The sequence below is a fragment of the Centrocercus urophasianus genome, unplaced genomic scaffold, assembly GCF_019232065.1.
Source record: "Centrocercus urophasianus isolate 14NV4802_14NV808 unplaced genomic scaffold, USGS_Curo_1.0 seq_15, whole genome shotgun sequence".
Taxonomy (NCBI): Eukaryota; Metazoa; Chordata; class Aves; order Galliformes; family Phasianidae; genus Centrocercus; species Centrocercus urophasianus.
In genome coordinates, this window is record NW_024884697.1 from 18,849,590 (window position 1) to 18,871,245 (window position 21,656).

The following is a 21,656-nucleotide window of genomic DNA, read 5'->3' on the forward strand; positions in this document are numbered from 1 at the left end:
TGTGCAGGAAGGGTATGTGCAGGAAGGGTATGTGCAGGAAGGGTATGTGCAGGAAGGCCCCACGCCAAGGCACGAGGGATTTCAAAACGAGAGCTCGAAAAGGTCAGCTGTTATGAGAAGGTTTTTCTTCAAATAGAGTTTTTAAGGGCTTCTCTAGATCAAATTTCAAAGGTTTTGAAAGGTTTTCATTCCTACCATCCTTTAGGGAAACTCTTCCACCAACCGTTAGATTTCTCCATTAGGGGAATGCACGGTATGGCAAAACTGTTCTTTTTCTACAGCCGGCTTTATTAATAAAAGTCAGCCGCTGTCAGCAAGCAGACACCTTTAGCTGTGTTTAAATACTACCTAAGTCGGCAAATATAAGGGCTGCAGAAATAGAGTCTGCCTGTCACTGCCTGCGGTTCCCGCTGCTTCGTGAGCTTTATTGACAATGGAGATTAATGCAGTCAGTTTCAATCCAGCTAATAATTTCCCTTTTGAGGACTGGTATGGCATTAGAGTTTCAAACACTGGAGCAAATTTGTTTAGAAATCATTATTTTAATGGATTTGTTTTCAAAGTGTGAAAACATTTTTACAAGACAGAGTTAATAAACTCTTATTACGGTATTTAAATAGGGCCTAATTTAATTTGATATTGTTCCCCTAATTTAAACATTTACACCTAGCTGTAACGCCTCAAATCGAGACTAAATAATTCATGATTATCTCTGCTGGTGAATGTAACCTTCACATAAATGTGGACAATTAGAGCTTACCCACTTAGTCACTGTCAAGCCCTGCAGAGATGCACAGGGTGCAGTGTGTTCTGCAGCCGCTGCTTCAGCAACAAAGATAAGGGCCATCGCATAATGTTCCAATTTATGCAAATTAAGGCATTTTTATGGAAAATAAATAAGCTCAATTAATTTTCCTGAATAGTTCTTGACGTATTATCTCCCTAACTCCGAATTAGCAGCCTTTTGATCAGAGGCATCTCGTTGATGTACAGTGATGTATGCTAAAGAAAGGGCTGCATCTCTGCTTTGTTGTTTGCTGCCTCGCCCCCAATAAGCGCCAACTGATGGCTGAGCAGAGAGCAGGCGCCATCTGTGCTGGCCTCCAAATTGGAGAATCCCAAAACCACAGCAGGGAGCAGGGACAAGGGGATGTGGGAGAAGCAGGGCTTTATGGTTTCTTGGGTGTTTCCATAACAGGTCAGGACACAGAGATCACAGAATGACTGGGGTTGGAAAGCACCTCAAAGCCCACCCAGCCCCTGCCACGGGCAGGCTGCCACCCACCAGATCAGGCTGCCCAGTGCCCCATCCAACCTGTTGTGGAACACCTCCAGGGATGGGACACTCACAGCTTCTCTAGGCAACTTGTGCCGGTGCTTCACAACCCTCTGAGTAAAGAATTTCTTCCTGATACCTAATCTAAACCTCTTTTAATTTAAAATCACTATCCCTTCTCCTCTCATACACTTCCTGGAGGAGTCTCCTTCAGGCACCAAAAGGCTGCTGTCGGGACACCCTGAAGCCTGCTCTTCTCCAAGCCAAATGACCCCAACTCTCTCAGCCTGCCTTCATGTAAGAGATGCTCCAGTCTCTGATCATCTTTATGGCCCTCTTGTGGACCTACTCCAACAGGTCCATATCCTTATACTGAGGTCCCCAAAGCTGACCGCAGTACTGCAGGTGGGCTTTTATGAGGGCAGAGCATAGAGGCTGAAGCACCTCCCTTTCCCTGCTGGCCACCACTCTTCTGATGCAGCCCAGGATACAAGTCAGCTTTTTCCAGATATTCTGGAATATGTTGAAAATAAGTTTACTCAGCTCTGGGGATGTGTAAATCAAAGCCATTAGGTTTGCCTGTGAATCTCCAAACACTTTTCCTACTAACCCCATTGCAAGATGTCTCAAGATGAGTTGGTTCTCTTTGCTTATGTCTGTTTTAAAGCTGTAGGAAGCAGCTGCAGTGAAGCCGGGTATGAGACTCACTGCTTTTAGTGCTATATTTAAGTGAAAACAAGAACTGTGCTGAGGTGCAAGACAAACTGAAGCGAGCTCACATGTGCTGCACTCTTTTTTTTTGATTCAGCATCTGTTCTTACTTGCTTTGATTTAATTCTGAGAGTTTTCTGGAGGCATTCATTTCCATGGAAACCTTTGGATAAAAGTTTCCTTCTCTCTTTTTGTTTTCAGATTAAATTTGGAGAGCCGTAGCCACAGCCCAGCGACACTGGTATATTCTTTGTCCCCCTTTCCTCAGGGCCTGAAGAATCCAAGAAACACTTTGGACTGAATCTGTGAGCCTCCTTTTGAATCTGACTGTTCTTAGCAGTTGTTCTGCCGCGGTTTACCTTGGGCAGACACTTCATTTGGCAAGGCAAATTGGGAACAACAGCACACATGGAGGTTCTAAGTGCATCTTAACTAATGAAAGAGGCACTGTCCCATTCCTAGAAACAAAGCAAATTTAATGGATTGTTCCTAATAGAAAAAAACTAATGGCTTAAAACCTGACAAAGGCTCTGACGACTGCTTTTTGCTCGGCAACATTCTTATTTCCTAATTCTTGGAATTTGGATGGTAGAACTGGAAGAGAAAGGATTTTTAAATCTATTTTTCTTTCAGATCTCATTAAGCAATCACTGACAAAATCGGATACCGCATAGTGAAACTTCATTTCTAAGAACACACCCTTGAACACACAATTTCCAAGGAATGTGTCTGACCACAGAGTTAGAGCTTTCTGTTCAACGCTGCTTTTACCTCATTATCCAGGGAAGGTCAGCCTTTGTAACTTTTTATTGTTATTACATACAAAAGAAAAGAAACCCCGCTTCTTACCTCATCATAGTATTTGTTAGTGTACTGGTAGAGTTGGTGTAGAGCCACAAGCGTGTTTAAGGAATCAGTATGTGCCTGTTAAACAACACACATGAGCAGCAAATGTCAAAATTGCATCACAGACAGTTGAAAGTTATGCACACACATGACTGTTGGATACAGCAGACAGTCCCGTTTTCAAATTCAAGTTCTGCATCTTTTACCTCCTGCTAAGTGGAGGAAAAAGGAGTGAAAAAACTTTTGTCTGGTGATTTTGAGATCTAGATTTTCCCACTGTTGTTTTTCCAGGCTGTCTGCAGCTCCAACACAGAACGTGGAAAATACTTTGAACTTTGTCAAACCACAGATTACAGCTGTAACATCTGTTAAGTGCATGGGTGAACTAAGCTGTTCAGTAATCTAAGTACTGCTGAAATACCACACATTGGTTTTGTCACCACTGTGTTTGTTTGAAATCATTTCTTCAGCTCTTTACAACTGTTTGTAGGAGTTCGTACCTCACAACAAGAAAGGTGTGACTCATCAAGAGTGCAAACGCATGTATGGTTGGAAAAAGCCATTTGAGTCTTGAAGATGGAAAGAAGAGAGACAGAAAGGTAAAGAGAAAAGGAGTTTAAAATGAAGCTAGAATTGTCCCTTCCATTACCTCTCCCTTCATTCCCCTCATGACATTTAACTACACAGTGACTGCGCTCCACCTGTCCTAAACAGATGCTTTTCATCCACATTATAGAATTCAAGTCTCTTGAATTGTAGAGATTTTAGATTTTTAAACTAGTTAAGAAAATAAAAGAATGGCAAAAAAGCTTCTGGCATAAATGAGTATCCAAGCCATAAAGCAGCAGAGTAACATCCATCTTTTCTTACCCTACAAAGTCACTTCCAGAGCTGGTCAAAATTTGCAATGTTCTGTCAGTCTTTTCATGCTTACTTTGATCATAATTTATAGTGTAATTAGAAATGATCAACATATTATGCTGATTTTAAGACATTCTTCTGAACTTACTTTTAATTACCATTTTTTAAATAAATAAAATGAACTGGAAAATGAAATGTCACCACATGTGAGCTTTGCAGTGACTGACAGAAAATAGAAAGATTCTCCTGAGGATGATCTGCAAAATGCGAGGTCCTAAGGGCACTGAAATAAACAAACCACGAGAATCCCCACATTTCTTTATAGCAACAGGACTCTTGAAATAACATAAGCGAGTAAACAAACCAGTCACTGGGTACAGTATCTCTTTCAGATTGGCAAGGGCTTCTGCAGGTTCTCTGAGTTGAATCAAGTGCTTGGAAAGCATGGGCCTGGCCTAGCTAAGCTGAGCAGCACAAGAGACAGGCTTTTGCAAGAATGAAGCAGATTTTGCTCCCTAAATCCCCAGTTGATGCCCACAGCTAGCAACCAACCTCCTCTGCTCTCCTCCATTACAGGTAACACCAGAGAGCCTGTACTGTGAAAAGAAAAAGTGCAAATCAAGCAAGCTCATGATGAGCTTCTTGTGGGTAAAAATATTGCCTTCATATAGACAGCACTAAAATGTGCTGTACTTAACGTATGCAAATTGCCTTTCATTTCTGGAGTCAAATTCTTGATGTGGTAGCACTCTGAACCCAGTCACTACTTGTTAGGTACTTGTTATCAGTACAGTCAATGCTAAAAATCACCTATGTGCTGCAAAGAGAAAATACCTTTCAACAGTGGTGTAGTTTTTCCACAACAGATGTGAAAAAGTCTAAGTGCTCTGCACTGGCATCCACATCACTCAAAGAGATTTGTGATGACAACCATTCTTGATTCCATTCACTAATCAACACTTCAAAAAGCCCAAATGCACTGCAACAAGCAGGAGTTTTTCAAAGAGATATGAAATAGCTCATTTGATGCTCAAATACACAAAAACCCCACTCGTCGAGATAGAACGAGAAAACAAAAACAGTGCTATACTTGGCTTCAATTTCAGGACAAGGAAACTTAATTCATTCTTACCCTAGAGATTTCTGCTAGATGGGTATTCATATCTTGGTCACTGACCGGTACCATCTGACGAATACCTTTGTAGTAACTGCAACAAATGAAAACAAATTTCACTTAGATGAGATACACTGTGGTTTCCTGGTAATCCAGTATTTTGATTTCGCAATTGCTTTCAACAGCTTTCCTAACAGTGCAGATGTTCTACCACAGCAGGGCAGTGACTCACTTAGCTCCTCAATCTCCCAGCAGTCATTAGTACTTGATACCCCTGTGAGAAAGGCAAATTGCACCAGCTTGCGCAGGCCCATAGCACAGGACAGGAATCTACTTATTACCCCGATGATGATCATTGCAGGTCTTAAAACTTCCAAAGTAACCAGCCAGTGAGAGTTGTGTCCTGCAGCAGGTCTTGGTGGTATTCATAGAATTCCCAAATCAGTAATTGAATAAAGTCAGAGACTGGATAGAAATAATGTTTTTGTAAAAATGTTTTAGGATTTGATTCCTACTCAGTTATGGAAGTGCAGCACTGGTTAGACAGATCAGTGGATAAGAACAGTCATCATGGAGAACAGCTCCCCAAATAACTCTGTCCATCTGTTGCACTGGGTCACAATGACACTTCATTTGAACACTGCTGCCAAGGGAACGTTTCAACATTCAGGTGTAAAATTTTTTTACATTTGACTGCTGACTTTGCCTCTGCATTCACTTTTCCTGTTACTGAGTGTATTTGCAAAGCTTAAAACGCTAACAACTCTGCATCAACATGGAAAGTCTCTTTATACTTACTCTTCCACCATTTTCTTATAATTAGAGATCTCTTTCGCATAAAGTAATTTATTACTTGGAGAATCCTGAAAAAAATCAGAATAGAAACTTGGTTATTTATGAACCATCTAAGAGGCAACATGAGGTCAAGAACCTAAGGTCAAGCCTTTCTAATCATATGCACTTGAGCTTTGCAGATTTTAACATTCCAGTGCTTATTATTAACATTATTATCATTATGAACATTTACTTTGATACATGGGGGAGACTGTCTTTAAATACAGCATTATTGTTGGGTTTGACAAATGTATCACTGGAAGATGATTTTAAATTACTGTGGACATGAAATAATCAGTTCTTAAACTTGCTTTTTTTTAAAAAGCAGTTGATATTTTCTGCTTTTTAGGACTATCAGTTGGCAGACTGCACAGTAACATTGACAGGCTCACCAACCTGCTAAGTGGTGAAATGCTAACTTCATTATAAAACTAGAAGGAAACTATCACTGCTGTATCTTCTCAGCGAATTGGTATTGTCTAGGACAATGCCCTGTGTCTTGTCAGGCATGAATGTAGTCAGGATGTAGAATGCAAATTACTTACTCTGCTTAATTTGTGCTCTGTTCTTGTGCAAGCATCCATGAAAGTCTGTGCAATGACTGACAAGGAAGCATCCACTACTTCATGAACGTGAACATCAAAGATGAAATGGGGATTTTTCAGTATGTTTACCCAGAATCTAAGAGGCAAGCTGTGAAGAAAGGAAAAAGGTTGAAAAAAATCTTCTGCACAATAAATGTTCTACACCAAACAAGTGGAATTAAATACGGGTTTTGCATTTTGATCTCCTCACTACTCTGAAACTTAATTTTATATTTCAACAATTACACAGGCTGTCATTTGTCTATTTTCCATGTCTGGAAACAAAGCCTTTACAACTCTAGCAGAAAAATAAGAAAAGCTTGTTGGAGAAGAATCCTGAGTGCCTCAGAACAGCAAGAGCAGATGCCTGTGTGGTTAGAGAAACTACCTGACCAACATTTTCTTAGATTTTGTGCACTGGCAACTCTGGTCCCTTTTGCCTTTTGCTTTCCTCTTCTCTGAGGAAAGATGAAAAGCAAAGAAAGAAATCTGCCTATTACTCTCCTGTAGGTAGGTGACTTTCATTTTTGTGACTTTCATTTTTGTGACTTTCATTTTTGTGACTTGTAGACAGGAAATCCTTTTGATCATATTATCTCAATTAAAATGATTCTGAGAATTACAAATGAGATTTACTTTGATTTGTGGTGATAGTGCCAGCACATACCTGGCAATCACTCTCCCATTTCCCTACTGTGTTCATACCTGTTTGTTTTCCAGATGTGAATGGTATCTTCATCCTTGATGTCATGTTTCTCTGCTTGCTCATCAAGAAAGTCAAAGAAGTATTTCACAGCTGGTGGCACTACGTGGTTTGAGTTGAGCACACTATGAAAGAAGTCATCTACAAACTGCTGAAGTGTTCCCTAAAATATAAATTTTGAATAAATATGAATAAAAACAAATTTTGCATTGCAGGCCTCAGCGCCATCCTTTAATGCAGTTGCAGTTACTGAAGGCCCTCAATTCTGAGTGCTGATGCTGTCCAATGACAAAACTCCTTAATGCAATGAACTTGCAAACAGCTCAAACAGTGAAGACCTTCTAGAGAACAATTTTATGCTGTAATCTAAAGGCTGATTTATTCAGCTATTGTTTGGTTAACACAGAAAGCTTCTGCCTGACAGAAATATAGCAGAACCCAGTAGCTAAGTATACAAAAGATATACAATTCAAGGTCATTGTACATAAAAAAAAAGCAATTTTCTAATTGTTTTGCAGCTTCCCACCTCCATTTTATCAGACTCCGGAGCATCATGTACCAGTAAAACAATTTTAGATACAGACTGGGAGGAAAAAGTACCATTTGTCTTGTTATGGAAAGCACTTGGGTCTCATCAGATATCCAGCTCTACAAGCTCTACCAAGTATGAGGGGTGAAGCATCCCTAGGGGGCTGCACTTCTGACTGGATCCCTGCACCTGCCTGGACCTTACAGACTATCACTTCTGAGACTGTCCCTGTGTTTTAGAGATGACTTTGTTGAGGCCACATGTAGTTTCTCCTCAGTCAGCCAGTTGGCCGTAGAGACACTGGAAGAAGGGCTGCATCCTCTCTTTCTTCATCACTCGAGCTGCCACACCCAGGGGTGTGATGAGCTCTAAAGCCTCATACTGGCCATGCAGGCAGGGAAGACGCATCAACAGTCCTGGGGCTGCACGGGTACCTGTGATCCCAACCACTCACCATCTCTGTGGGAGTCAGTAAAACTCCAGACTGGCAAAATCTACAAAACTGGCTGTGAGAATAGAAAAGGGGTGGCTGCAAAGTGTTTGTTAACAGAACAGAGGGATACGTGCATTTTGCTGGCCCCAAGTCACCCTCATCCATATACATCCACGGACTTTCCATCATGTTCACTTTGCCACGTGGTCAGATGGCCTTAGTTGGAGTCAGGTTACTCCCATTTTCACAAATAATTTGGTTTAGGAGTCATTAAGTACACTATCCTAAGTTCCTTCGGTAGGGAGGAATGCTTAGTTCAATTATTTTGGTTGTGATCCATTCTGTAATATAAGCACTAAAAACAGTCTAAAAGTACTATCACTATTTGAAAAGATTTTTACTATTTTTTCTAGATTAAACTGCAGCACTGGAAACAAAAAAGAACAGGGAAACAAATGGCTCTGGAGCAGTAGAGCATTTTGTCCAAAATAAAATCCATCAGAACATTGTCTAAACAGGTGGCATAGAAGAGAATATCCATCTTTGTCTTACAAGAAAAATTCTCATTTAACTAACACAGAATTATAGTTCTCAGCATTCACATGGAGTTAAAATTTTTCCCAGTAATGTTCTTGAGGGCATATTAATCACTTGAAGCTCTGAACACAGCCTGCATGTACATGACACAGATACTGAAAATTTCAGCTGAAAGCATGACTAATACTTGCATCACTTTCTTCAGCAGCACATCAAAATCTCTAGGAGCACGGCGTAACAGTGCAATATCTGACCCTTACCTTCACAGAGAGAAGTCTTGTCAGGTAGATTTCTGTAATAGCTTTGGTTCTCTCTTTTTCTTTCACACTGCCTCTCTTTGATTTGCTTTCATCAATTTCATCTACTGGCCGGACGAGGTGCCAGACCTTATTTTCATCTTCCAGAAGCGCATGCCCTAGAAACAGTAATTGCAATAATTACAAGAAAATATCCCCCAGAAATAATTCTGAAAATGGTTATGCACATCAGTAATTGTAAGGTCCTTGCAGTCTATCCTTGGCTTATCTTTCTTTTTGCCAAGAGGATCCAGATTACTTGGTTCCTCTCTAACAGTCCAAGTACTAAATTTCCAGTAATACGTAACTGAAGTAGCACTGAAGTAGGAAGGCATGACCTCAAGCAGAACTAACAACTGCAGGCAGCAAATTCAAAATCCATCAGAATAAGATTTTTTGAAGTGGATTTGTCACATCAAGTCTGCTGCCACGTATCGGAAACAGGAGTAAGCACCTGGATGCTTATGACATATCCATGGCTTGGCCATGCATATGGACCTTAAGCACAGTTCAATTACCAACAATATGTGAATATTCAGATAACCTCCTTCTGCTTCAGAATCTTTTGTTAAGAGTGAGATACAATACCAACTGCGAGTTTAAACTTGCAATTAGTAGTCCTTAAACAAAGGTTCAGCATCACAAACTTAGCTTCAAATCTCCTGTTTTTACTTGTCCTTCCTTTAAGTCCTGAACTTTAAATATTTCTGCATGGCGTAGAACCAAAAATCAATGGTGCTTTTCCAGTGGAGGTTACTGAATCTGCATTTTAAATCACTGGTGTCTTAGAAATGTGAAAGTTATTTTTCCCATAAAAATAGTGATTCAGCCCTGTTGCACAAAATATTTTGCAATACTGCCAAGTTTTATGCATTAATATATATGTATAATGTAAATGAATTACAGCTACAGCAGAAAATATCAGTTTCTAATTGCATGATTTTTGTCTTTTCAAACTGTTGGCAATAATAGTTTTTAACTAAGTTCTGCAACAACAACATCAAATTGATCAGATATATCTTAAAGGAATGTTAAATATTTTATATCAGAGAGAAAATGAGATTAATATGTAATTTGGCAAAGCCAACGCTTCTGCTTGAATCCTAGCATCTGTTTCATATATTCTCATGAAAAGTATTAGCTATGCAGCCTTCTTGTTCCTTTACTTCTTTATGATCAGGTGGATCTTTTAGCCAAGTGAAAACTGGACAGTTAATACTGTTGTCCTTTGGAAGTTCTTAATTTGAGCTGGAAGTTCACGTGCATGAAATAAGAAAGCAGAAAAAGCTCTCATTTTATTTTGAAGTAGTTGAGTAGTTGTGAGTTCACGGTCAATATCACTCATAGTAATTGTCAGTGCAGCACTGTTGATGGGCCTGAAGTTTGGCTTCCCTTTTGCAGTGCCTGTTATTTACCTTTTTAAAGAAATAGGTGAAATCACATGCAGAAGAACTATGTCGGTTGGTACACTTCTACTTCCCCCTCTGATTCAAAGGAATACATCCTCTTTGCTCTCATAATGGTGCATAGCCTGATTTTGCTTTGGAATGAAGACAACACACCAAAGGGGATCCTACTGAGATTTCTCACCCTTGCACATGGCTTAATCCAGCATGTGTTTGTTCAGCAACAACAGAATCAGCTACTAAAGAAATAGTAGTTGTTTCATAGGAAAGTAGGGCTTAAAGAGAACACAGCTCAACCGGATGAGGCTTCTGCAATGCAAAGATCCCACTTTACTGCTAAAAATAGCAGCCAGAAAGAGGAAGAGAAATGCAAAACAGGGGCATTGAGACATATTAGCAGTATGGTTGCTAAGAGGAGATCACACTTCTGGGAGATAACACCTCCTGGAAAGCTAGGAGGTGAAGAAAGTGAAACACAGGGGGGAACACAGTCTTTTTGGTTGTGTTGTTTGCCTTGTGATGCAACAAGCCATAAGTGGGGAAGGACTGTGCCTGCAGGGTCAACTGTCTTCCCCCCTGAAGGCTTCTTCTTGGCCCTTGTGAATTCTTTGGCCAATACAGAATGCAATGAATCCTATGGAGAGCTGGTGGAGGCAGGCGAGCCACTGACCGCCAGCACAGCCTCCCCCCACTGCACGACTCACGGTGAGCTCGCCCCATCCTCTCCTGGGAATGCAACACTCCAAGGAAGGGCTGGCCTACACACATCTGCTCATCAGCATTTCTCATCTGCAGCCCTCTGGCTATTCTAAAGCAGAATAACTGAAAAAAAAAACCAACCCTAAAACACTCAACCACCAAAAACCACAAAACAGCCCCCACAGTAAGTTTTCAACAGAACACTCTGTTTTGGCTTATAGCTCTGTACAGAAATTCTTGCACAAAATCATCAGAACCATTCTCCATCTTGATACAAATTAGTAATTGCATTTATTATCTCCAGAAGCAAAGAATTCTGCATTCAATTTGTCAGAACCACCAGCTTCCAGTGTCTTCCTGCTAGAAGCTGTGAATCAAAAGCAGCATGGAAGCAATGCCAGGTTTTAGAGCAACATCTCTGAACATGGTTTTACATTTTCGTTCTGTGCAAAGCCTCTTGCTTTGGCAGGCAGTCAATGGCTTCAGCTGACATTGCTCAATGCAAAAGGTGCAAGTTAATGAGACTGGATAAAAGGAAAACCACATCGTCACAAGGCTTATTCATAGAGCAGGGATAGGTTTTCTATTTATTCCAGCCCCGTAAATCCCTGACTGTGTCATATTAATGTGTGTGTGTGGGAGGGCAAGCCTCTGATCCTCTCCTCTGCATTTTATACACTTAGCATCTCACAAGTCACTGTCGCTGTCAGCGTCTCTCCCTTTGCACTAGTTCTATAATGAGAGAACAAGTTGGCACCAGCTAGCTCTGAAGACCCTTAGGGACTAAAGAAAATGGGCTAGCCTGGCATGAAATGCTATCTGCCCAAATTTGTACATCACCACTGCACAAAACAGGGTGCGGAGAAGAAACAAGGTGGAAGCTGTCTTCGTTCCATGCTTTGGGATCTGAGCTGTCTCAACCTATTTTTTCTCTCATGTATGAGAGCTCTTATGTGACAGCATTGTCCCCAGAAGCCTGCTTCTCCTTTACAATTTAGAACAGCACATGTGCAACTAAGGAGTGCACCCTGGAATGCTGATCGTGTGTGTACAAAGAGCTTCACGGTACTGAATCGTAGCTGAAGACATTACTGTAGAGAAAGAGAAAAGAAGAAGGGGGGAAGGGTGGAAAGGAGGAAGGGAGGAAGGAAAAGAAAAACACTTGGTCTGGTCCTCAGCTGTTTGCCATAAAGATGTGGGGAAGATGGAAGACTGGGATCCCAGAGTTGGAGACTGAACACATCTCAGCATTAAGAAAGCAAAGCAAGCTGAGCACACACTGTCTCCACTCACTAGTCTACTCCACTTCTTCAGAGTGGAGGTGATTACTGCCTCAGCAGTTACCTCAGCAATCAGTGCAACTAAACTGAAGAGGGACTAAGATTGTTCTCCTTGGCTTGCTGCACTTCATCACCCTTCGTATGAAACTGAATGTTTCATTGATTGAATACCAGCATAGGTATTGGAAGAACATTCAAGGATGCTGGATAAAGTCTCAACAGGAAGTATCCAGGAGGAAAGAGTAAAAGGTAAGTGGCAAGTAATTCTGCCTGTTCTGCTCTCTTGGTCAACACTGAACACTAATGAAATGGAAGCTGGCACATTTCTGTTAAATAGCAATAATACACATTGAGCTATCAACTGAGAGTCATCTTGAAAAATGTATGTTCCTGGTATATTATTTCCAATCTGTCTGATTGCCAAACTGTTGGAAGCCACGAAATTTAAGATCACTACATTTGTGTAAAGGAATGAAACTGTTAGGTGAAGCAATGGCTTTTAAAATCAGTGCTAGACTGAAAAGTGTATCAAATAGTTTCATGGAAGAAATAATGACCTCAACAATAATAATCAATCCATAATTCTAACACCCAACTCGTGCACAGTAACTGAATATAAGGATTACAATAAGAGAAACAGAACATCTGAAATGTAAAAGAATCACATGACAAAGAATATTAACTTACAAGTAAATACTTCCATTAATATCACAGTGCATTTTAGGCTACGGTGGATGTTGTCTGTCAAGGAATTGAGAAACAAAGGAAATTGGTGTAGAGAGCATACCCACACAGGAAGGTAAAAGCTTTAGAAGATGGGTTCCAAGCTACCACGTCATCTCTCACACAGAGAAGTCCAACACACTGTATCAGGCAGTAGCATTAGAATTAACTTTATGTAACATGCATTATTGCATATGTAACTGCATAACTAACATGAAAGAGAGGAAGATTTAAAAGGTAAGTCATGACAGTAGCTGACAATGGACTGCAACCCTTGAAACAAAGGAATGATATAAATTTGAAAGAGATAGTATGTAGGAATTAACAAAATCAGCTAACACATTCTGGAAAAACCAAGTGAACATAGCTGGAGAAGTACCACTTGCCATGGTAGAGAGACACAAACTATGAATGTACAGAGACTAGTCTGCAAGGCAGTGCAGTTGTAAGAAATGCAATACAGAAATTTCATCAGATCTGTTCTATCATGGAGCAGAGGAGCTGATCTCTCCTGTGGTTCATCTATAAATGTGCATTCAATTCTCAGTTCAGTAAGTGGAAGAAACTTTGAAAGTATGAGGAAAGAAGGAGAATCTATTTCTTAAAAAATTGAAACATTTTGGCTGCAGATATAATGGCATTAAGAAACAAAATGGTAATGTTTGCTAAGAGCACTTCCTATTAAGCTGGGATATAGTCTTACACTGATTAAAGCTCCATTATTTCAGGCTTTTATAACTAGGATGAAGGGAAGCATGCAAGTGTACAGAAAGTAGAACAAAACAAATAAGCCCTCTATAGTCTGGTGGGGAATAAAAGGCAGTGGAAACAAGGATGTGCCATCTGGGAAGAATACAGGGATGCTGTTCAAACATGCAGAGATGGGATCAGAAAAGCCAACGCACAAATGGAACTGAGCTTGGAGATGGATGTTAAAACAAGAAGAAGGATTCAGTAGATACATTGGCCAGAAGAGACAGGCCAAAGAGAGCGTACCATATCAGATAAACAAGAACTGGATACAACAGATATGGAGAAGGTTGAGGTACTTAATGAGCTCTTTGCCTCAGTTTTCACTGGCAGCCAGGATTCTCCTATTTCTCATATCCCTGAATCTCACATCCTTGAACCTGTTGGTGGGAACAGGGGGAGTAAATTCCTCCCCACTGTGAGGGCAGAGCAAGTCTGACACTGCCTAATGAGACTGAACATGTACAAGTCCACGGGGCTGGACGACATGCATTTCAGGGTCTAGAGAGATCTGGCTGATGTGGTTGCCAAGCCACTCTCTAGTGACTGAAGAAAGGGAAACATCACTCCCATTTACAAGAAAGGGAAGACGGAGGAACTACAGGCCAGTGGGTCTCACCTCTGTGACTGGGAAGATCATTCAACAGATCCTCATAGAAGACATGTTAAGGCATATGTGGGACGAGCAGGTGATCTGAAACAGTCAGCATGGCTTCACCAAGGAAAGATCATGCCTAATCAATCTAGTGGCCTTCTATGATGGAGTGAAGGCGTTGGTGGACATAGGGAAGGCAACTGATGTCTTCAACCTGGTCTCTTGTGCAAAGCCTTTGACATGGTCCCTCACTACATACTTATCTCTAAATTGGAGAGCTATGGATTTGAAGGGTGGAATATACAGTGGATAAAGAATCAGTTGGAAGGTTGCAGCCAGAGGGTTGTAGTCAATGGCTCTATGTCCAGGTGGAAGCTGATGACAAGCAGTATCCCCCAGGGTGTCTGTCTTGGGATGATCAGAGGGCTGGAGCACCTCTCCTATGAAGATAGGCTGAAGGAACTGGACTTGTTCAGTCTGAAGAAGAGAAGGCTTCAGGGAGACCTCATTACAGTCATCCAGTATTTAAAGGGAGATCATAAACAGAAGGGAAATTAAATTTTACACTGGTAGATAGTGATAGGACAAGGGGAAATGTTTTTAAACTAAAAGATTCAGATTAGATATTGGGGAAAGTTTTTCACTGAGAGGGTGATGAGGTGCTGAAACAGGTTGCCCAGAGATGTTGTGGACACTCTCTCCCTGGAAGTGTTCTAGGCCAGTTTGGAGGGCCCCTGGGCAATGTGATCTAGTACTTGATCTAGCAGCCTGCTTGCCTGTGGCAGCGGGGTTGAAATGTAATAATTCTTGAGGTCCTTTCCAACTCGAGCTATTCTATGATTCTACAGTCTTGCTCCATATACTCAGTAGACACTACCAAGATCACCATCACCATCTCTGTGTAGGTTTGGCTTCCAAACATTTTGGGAAGTAGAGAAGCCCCAAAATACTTACTTTCCCCAGGGACATCTTGCTGACTATCTTCTGGCTGCTGGGAAATTCCCATTTTCGATAAGATGAGTGTGGCACCATCTCGGACCTTTGAAGATACAAAGATAGGGTTGTTATGCAAAAGAATAAAACAAGGCTGAACTTTTTTCTTAACAGATAATCTGTGGTTTCCGTAATCTTTTGCTAGAAATCTGGACCTGATTTCTATCAAAAGAAATCTGATAAATGCTGCCCTACAAAGGCTTATTGGGCAACCAGATCTGTCATTCAGAGCAGACTGCCCTCCATCTTGTTGCGTAATAGATTGCATCAACACGTCCTCAGAGTCATCAAAATGCTAGAAGCACATCCAAGACATCAGTGGTTCATCTGTCCAGTGCTAAGGCCCTTTGTGCAAAAATAGATCTTATTGTGAAGAATCACACCTCTATGTTTTCTGAGACAAAACTAACTTCTGGCTTTCCTAAACAGGATACCTGTTGTTACAAGAGGACAAATAAAATACAAAGGAAAGATAAGTGGATTGCAAGTGTTAGTGTGCCCAGCACAAAATCTAACAGACTGTACAGAACATCAACTAGGCTGTTGAACAAAACAGATCGACCCAAAATCTATTTATCAGCAGAGCAAGAATAAGGATAATTCTCAAGGGTAGGAAGTTGTAAAGGAAATAAAAGAAAATATGAATAAAAGACCCAGCAAAGGCACAGGGAGCTTTGGAATGTTGAAAGGAGAATTTAGGCAATATGTCTAGACCATGTCTTTCATGCTCTCAAGTTTTTACAGTCTAGACCCAGAGGTAGTTTTTCTTTTGATCCTTTACACAGAACAGAAGTTCCTCTATAAACAAATAAAGATTTTATTTATTACTAGAGAACAATTAACAGATGCGAACAACTGCTCTGAAACACCTTACATTATAATGCATCAGTGTGTTGATACGTTTCCATCTGCCATCTCTTTGGGATGTTAAATCCAAGTCTGAGAGGATCTGTGCAGTAGAGCCTGGACGCCACTCTAAGGTGCAATTAAAATGAGAAAAAAAAACTTGTTTTAACCACAGGCAAATATAACTACTCCAAGAATGTTTAAATTTAGAGAACCTCTGACGCATTGTGGAATATTAAAAGAGGTAATTTGACACGTCATGGTGTGCATTATTTATTGCTTTCTAGTTTGGCCTTTATTAGAGAAGTTTGCACAATTTATTCCCAACCATGCACATAATTTCTGATTATTTTCCACGGAAAGTCAGAGAATCACAGAATGCCAGGGAGTGGAAGGGACCTAGAAAGATCATCTAGTCCAGTCCCCCTGCCAGAGCAGTAACACCCAGATTAGGTCAAATTCCTTTGCATAGAATACTACTAATATATGTAATAAGAACCACTGGCAGTCCAGAATAGAGGAGTAAGACTTTCTGTGGTTTGGAAAAACCATTCTTAGTTAATTTACCAGTATTTTCTCAAGAGTAGAAATTGCATCCTCTACTTTCAAATTAAGACAGTAATGAGGATATTGCAAAACTTCTTAAATGGAGCTTCTACTATGAGATTATTAGGCCTTTTAGGTCAGAGTTTTTTTTTTTTTTTTTTTTTTTTTTTTTTCAGAAGAGAACAGCAATTCTGAAAGCCTTCGAAGATGATGATTTTCATAGGTTGGGTGGCTCATCATCTTTCACAAGTGAAATTCCTCTAAGTTATAATTTTTTTGAACAATCATGAGATCAAAATTGGTACCAATTTCTGAAACTGCATCATTACTTTTCCATCAGTTAATTGTCCATGCTGTCATTATCACATTAATTAGTACCTGCGATACTGTCAGACATGAATACATTTGTGCTAACAGTCATTAACAGGCTCTTTACACACTAATGACAGTAGACAAAAACTTTAACAATCATGAAAAAGAACTCTACAAGAAAGCTTTAATTTTAAATGCATATTAAGATCGTGATAAAATGTGGTATATTTCCATCCAGCTGAACATAAATTCAATTTTTGTTGCTTTTGTGGGAATTTTTGGCAATGGAAAGTCAAAATCAATTTTGTAGGAATTTTTGGCAGTGGAAAAGTCAAAATCACAAAGCACGTTTCATCAGCTCTGTATAGGATCACAAGCAGCAACCTACCAAGAGCTACACTCTCAGCTTTTGGCCACTGAGAGCATGGCAGATTTCGATAGACTTGGTCTATTATCTTTTCCTTTACTTGTGATATGGTATCACAGTTCAGCACTTTCACAGGTGTAGAATCAGTTCCTCCATCCTGGACATACACATTTACTGTCTGTGAAAGAAAGAATGTATACGGTTATTACGACAAATCAGTGCTTAAATTACCTGTAAATCTGGCTTACTAGATAGTTCAAATGCAAACATTATTTACATAAAATAAGTTTAAATAAAAAATTCGTTGATCAATGATTACTGCACAATAATATATATTTACAATGATACTATAGATTATTTCAGAGATCCTTCACTATTATGCACTCAGCAGCTCTTTCAAAACTTCAACTCATTCTTCCCACTATGATAAAATAAAAGATCTGCAGAATAGACTTGCTTGTTGTGTGCAGTACGATACCACTATCAAATCCTGGGAAATTATTAATTTTTTAAATGAAGGAGAGGCACAAGAACAAAGCAGCTGGAGCACTGGCTAGCTACAGGCTTCTCCTGTGGCCTGATAACTTGGGGCGCAAGAAGCACAAGTAACACAGTGCCTAAACTTAATGTGTTACCAATAATCACCTGAACTGCACTTTTTTGAACTCCTAGAATACAGCACACTTTTGTCTTCCTTTATGCTATCTTCACAGACCGGGTTTTACCTCTCAAGCTAAGCAGGCTAAGCCAGTACATATGTGATCTAACATGGCTCAGATGATGAGTAGTGATTTGTCCATTCCCATAACTTTATCTCCTGTGACCAGCTGCTCACTAGACATATATGAGTACACAGACACATATATCTGTATATATAAAAGCCATATACAACAGCTCTGATGTTCCAAGACTTTATTTATTGCTCACTATTGTCACAATAACCATAATAGCTGCAGGAAGTACACCTAAGTAGTTTATAATAGTTCTAAAATATTACTGTTTTCTGATAGTACTGACATGTTTTTTTTTATGTTAAAGCGAATCTCTTGAAAGCCTGTAATTTGTTATATCTAGGGGGATTTTTTTTAAAGTATCTTCATTATACACGTCAGTTTCAGCACAGATAGAAGCAAATGAGAAAATGATGGCCAGTAAACCTCCGTGGGAGGAAAAAATACCCAAAACAAACAGACATTGCAGCAAACCTCTTTCTTTCAGTATCCAAATCAGTACAACACCACATCTTTGTGGAGGTTTTGCTAGTCAGGAAGCTTTGCAGGGCAGGCATGTCACAAGACCAGCCAGTGATCCTAAGCATCTCATCTGGTCCTGCCAACCATGACACCTAAATTTATCACCATGAGCCTCAGAATTGAACTTGCATGGTTGGTATTTTTATTGCGCGAAGAAAAACTACGCCATACGGCAGTGAAATTAAACATGATTGCACTGTCCCTTGGCAGAACTCTCAAACTAATCATGAGATTTCACCTTCCTTTTCCTATTAGCTTTATGGTAATTAGACATGATTTGCTGCTGGTTCAGTATGCAGCATGTCAGCGTAACCAGTGATGCAAAACAGACTCAGCTTTTAACTAAGAACAATCAGAGCGCAGACAGCTCTGTACCGTACTCTCCCACCACATCTCACTTTCCAGCAGAAGTGAACTAATTAACTCATGCTTTAACTGACCTCGGTGGATGAATGCTCCCTAACTGTTCTCTATTACCACAACATCATCACCATCATGCCGAAGGATCCTAATAATTTACAGCAGTGCTTCACAGTCTTTTACCACACATGTATCTGTATATATCTCATTATCTTGCACGTGCACACATACATACAAGATAATTGTTTTATGTGAAATTTGTGAATCTGGACCAAATACTGCCACTATACAATGTCATAGTGTTTAACATCTAAATATGCTTGTTCTGCCCACATCTGATTACATACACAAATTTTCTGCTGTTGCACTGCATTCATTTAGCTTAATTATAGGCATCAGATTTTTATGAAAAGAAACTGACTGAATAACAAACTGCTGCTATGAAGACTTGCACGACGCACAGTACAAATACATTTTCTTCACCATACACAAGAGAAAATGGATACAGCACTGTCACTTAGTGCAGTTCTCTGAGTGCTATTTTCAGCTCAGATATTAACACAGAAACACAGCTAATTCCCATCATAACAACTGAACTTAAAATATTCATTCTTGGTCAGCACTCCCTTTTCCTGCAGGCAGTCTAGGTAACAGTCGAGTGACTCTGTGAGTGAAAGTCCTACGGCAGTCTCCTCACATCAGCCCTCCCATCAGCATCCCTTCAGAATACGCAAACAGACTTCACAAAGCTTTTGGTTAAGTTTCTCTTTTGACACTGCAGGTATGTCACTGCGTCTTTCTCAGTTGGAGACAACCACAAATGACTGCTAACATGTCGATAAAAGAGGAATCAGAGATGAAAAAAAATTTTCTGACAAGAAGAAATCAAAAGTGAAAGAAACAACCTGAAGTTCAAGCACAATGTTAGTGAAAGAATTTAACAAAAATCAATCACAAGTTAATTTAGATGGAAAAAGGGAAGGACGTAAACACCACAGCCACTCTTCAGGAAGGCCTTGAAAAATACAGAAGGGATTTAGTGAAGTAAATTCCATAGTGGTAGAACTGGAATTTAATGCATAGAAAATAGATTATAACTCTGTTTTCCTGCTTGGAGACTTGCTGATCATCTATAGTATTGCCCCTGATCAGAATTTCTGTGCAGACCATAGTAGTTCAGAAAGTATGTACAGTCTTAACACTACATCTTCATTATAATAGGAAAGTACTTTCATAACGTATTAACCATGCTCTGCTTACCAACTGTGTATACTCGACATCATCTCCCAGTAAGCCTGTGTCATTCAGTGTATACTTGGCTTTCTTCAGAACAGCATCCACTGGACCTTTCTCTACTTGGTGTTTGATGGCTTTGAACAATTTGTAAAGAGGCTCCCCAGCATTGTCCTGTTACAAGGAAATAAAGCAAAATAAACAAAAATGAAATACATGCTCAGTGCGCACGTTTAAGTATTACTGATGAAAAAACCCCAAAGGCAACAGACTTCAGCTCTTACCTTGAGGTACTGATATAAACAAATAGACATCCAGTTAGACAACATTCTCTCAACAACTGTTTCAGATCTAAAAAAAATACAATGCCAAGTAAGTTAACGGCACTTAATGACAAAGTTTTAAAGAAAAGCGTTGCTTGAAATATAATATTTTTTACATGCTTAACTGCAGGCACTCTCCTAATGCAATGATTTCCCTACAGAGTCTTGAAAGCATGTACTTGCTTTATGATAAGTGCTTTGTATTGCTCATCATTCCCGAGTACCTTCAGCTCATTACTAAAAAGCACAGTCTTTATGCAAAACCTTAAACTGTGGCTATACTGTAAGAAGAGCTAAAAAATTAACCCAGAAGTGCGCAGGCTGGCAAAGCAACTCTACAGATTACAAAGCACGTGTGCACAGCAAGGCCTTCTGTAATGGATTTGAGAGAACAGGAGGGTTAAAAACATTAGTGCAAGCCTTCATCGAATACATAATGAAAGCTGATTATGTGTGCTCATTACGGAGATGACGTGTGGTATAAATGCTAGATAATTTGGAATAAAATCAGATTAAAAAGTAAATGAAATGTTCATTATTGTATTTTGAAGTAAGGTAGATGCTTCAGCAACCTTGATACAGATTCTGTGTCACAGCAATTTGAATAAGGAAATCTGTTGCCAACAGCCCAGCTTTTGCCTTTCACGGCTATTTCTGGTGAAGCTGTCTTCTTAATATGCTTGGATGAGGGTGTTTGACTTCCACAGATAGCTGGCGTTTTAATACAGTCAAAAGAAGTTGCAAAAGAAGTACATTGTCAGGAAAATAGAGAACAAAAGAATAACAATCATTCAAACCTTCTTAGCATCAGCTTTGGGTTTTTGGCCACCACGTACTGCTCCATCAGTTCTAAGAACAGCGTCCTCATGATGTCAGTATAGTATTCTAGTTTTCCATGTAAAGCAACCGTCAGTAAAGATGCAAAGTACACTTTTGCTCGAGCAGAGAACTCCCTTTGGTTTTCCAGCGTGTGAATAAACTGAAATAGAAAACAAATGGAAAAGCAGGTCAGTTGACGTTTTTGTGAAGAACCTCAACACTTGTCTGCATTACAAAGATGAGGAATATTATTTTAACAGTAACCTAAACACAACATGGAAAAGTTTTCAGAAGTTCAAAAATACTACTTGTAAGAATATGTTCCCTATCATTTGGTTTTAAATAGATCATTTGGTTTAGCTAATCCAAGGAATGCTAATATATTTTAACTGAAGGAGGGAAGGAGGGAAGGAGGGAAGGAGGGAAG

At 39.8% G+C, this 21,656-nt stretch overlaps 1 protein-coding gene across 4 annotated transcripts in view; it reads right to left on the bottom strand.

Moving 5' to 3' along the window:
• The window catches only part of PLXNB2 (plexin B2), a 248,929-nt gene that overhangs the window by 2,519 nt on the left and 224,754 nt on the right, over window positions 1–21,656 (bottom strand). For all 4 annotated transcript variants that reach the window (XM_042815708.1, XM_042815709.1, XM_042815710.1 and 1 more), the window contains 12 exons: window positions 21,208–21,389; window positions 20,372–20,438; window positions 20,115–20,261; window positions 17,263–17,419; window positions 16,045–16,145; window positions 15,132–15,216; window positions 8,689–8,843; window positions 6,932–7,092; window positions 6,188–6,335; window positions 5,607–5,671; window positions 4,827–4,902; window positions 2,837–2,911 (listed from right to left, as the gene is read on the bottom strand). In XM_042815708.1, coding sequence (XP_042671642.1) covers window positions 2,837–2,911; window positions 4,827–4,902; window positions 5,607–5,671; window positions 6,188–6,335; window positions 6,932–7,092; window positions 8,689–8,843; window positions 15,132–15,216; window positions 16,045–16,145; window positions 17,263–17,419; window positions 20,115–20,261; window positions 20,372–20,438; window positions 21,208–21,389 — 1,419 coding nt within the window. The remainder of the gene's footprint in view (window positions 1–2,836; window positions 2,912–4,826; window positions 4,903–5,606; window positions 5,672–6,187; window positions 6,336–6,931; window positions 7,093–8,688; window positions 8,844–15,131; window positions 15,217–16,044; window positions 16,146–17,262; window positions 17,420–20,114; window positions 20,262–20,371; window positions 20,439–21,207; window positions 21,390–21,656) is intronic.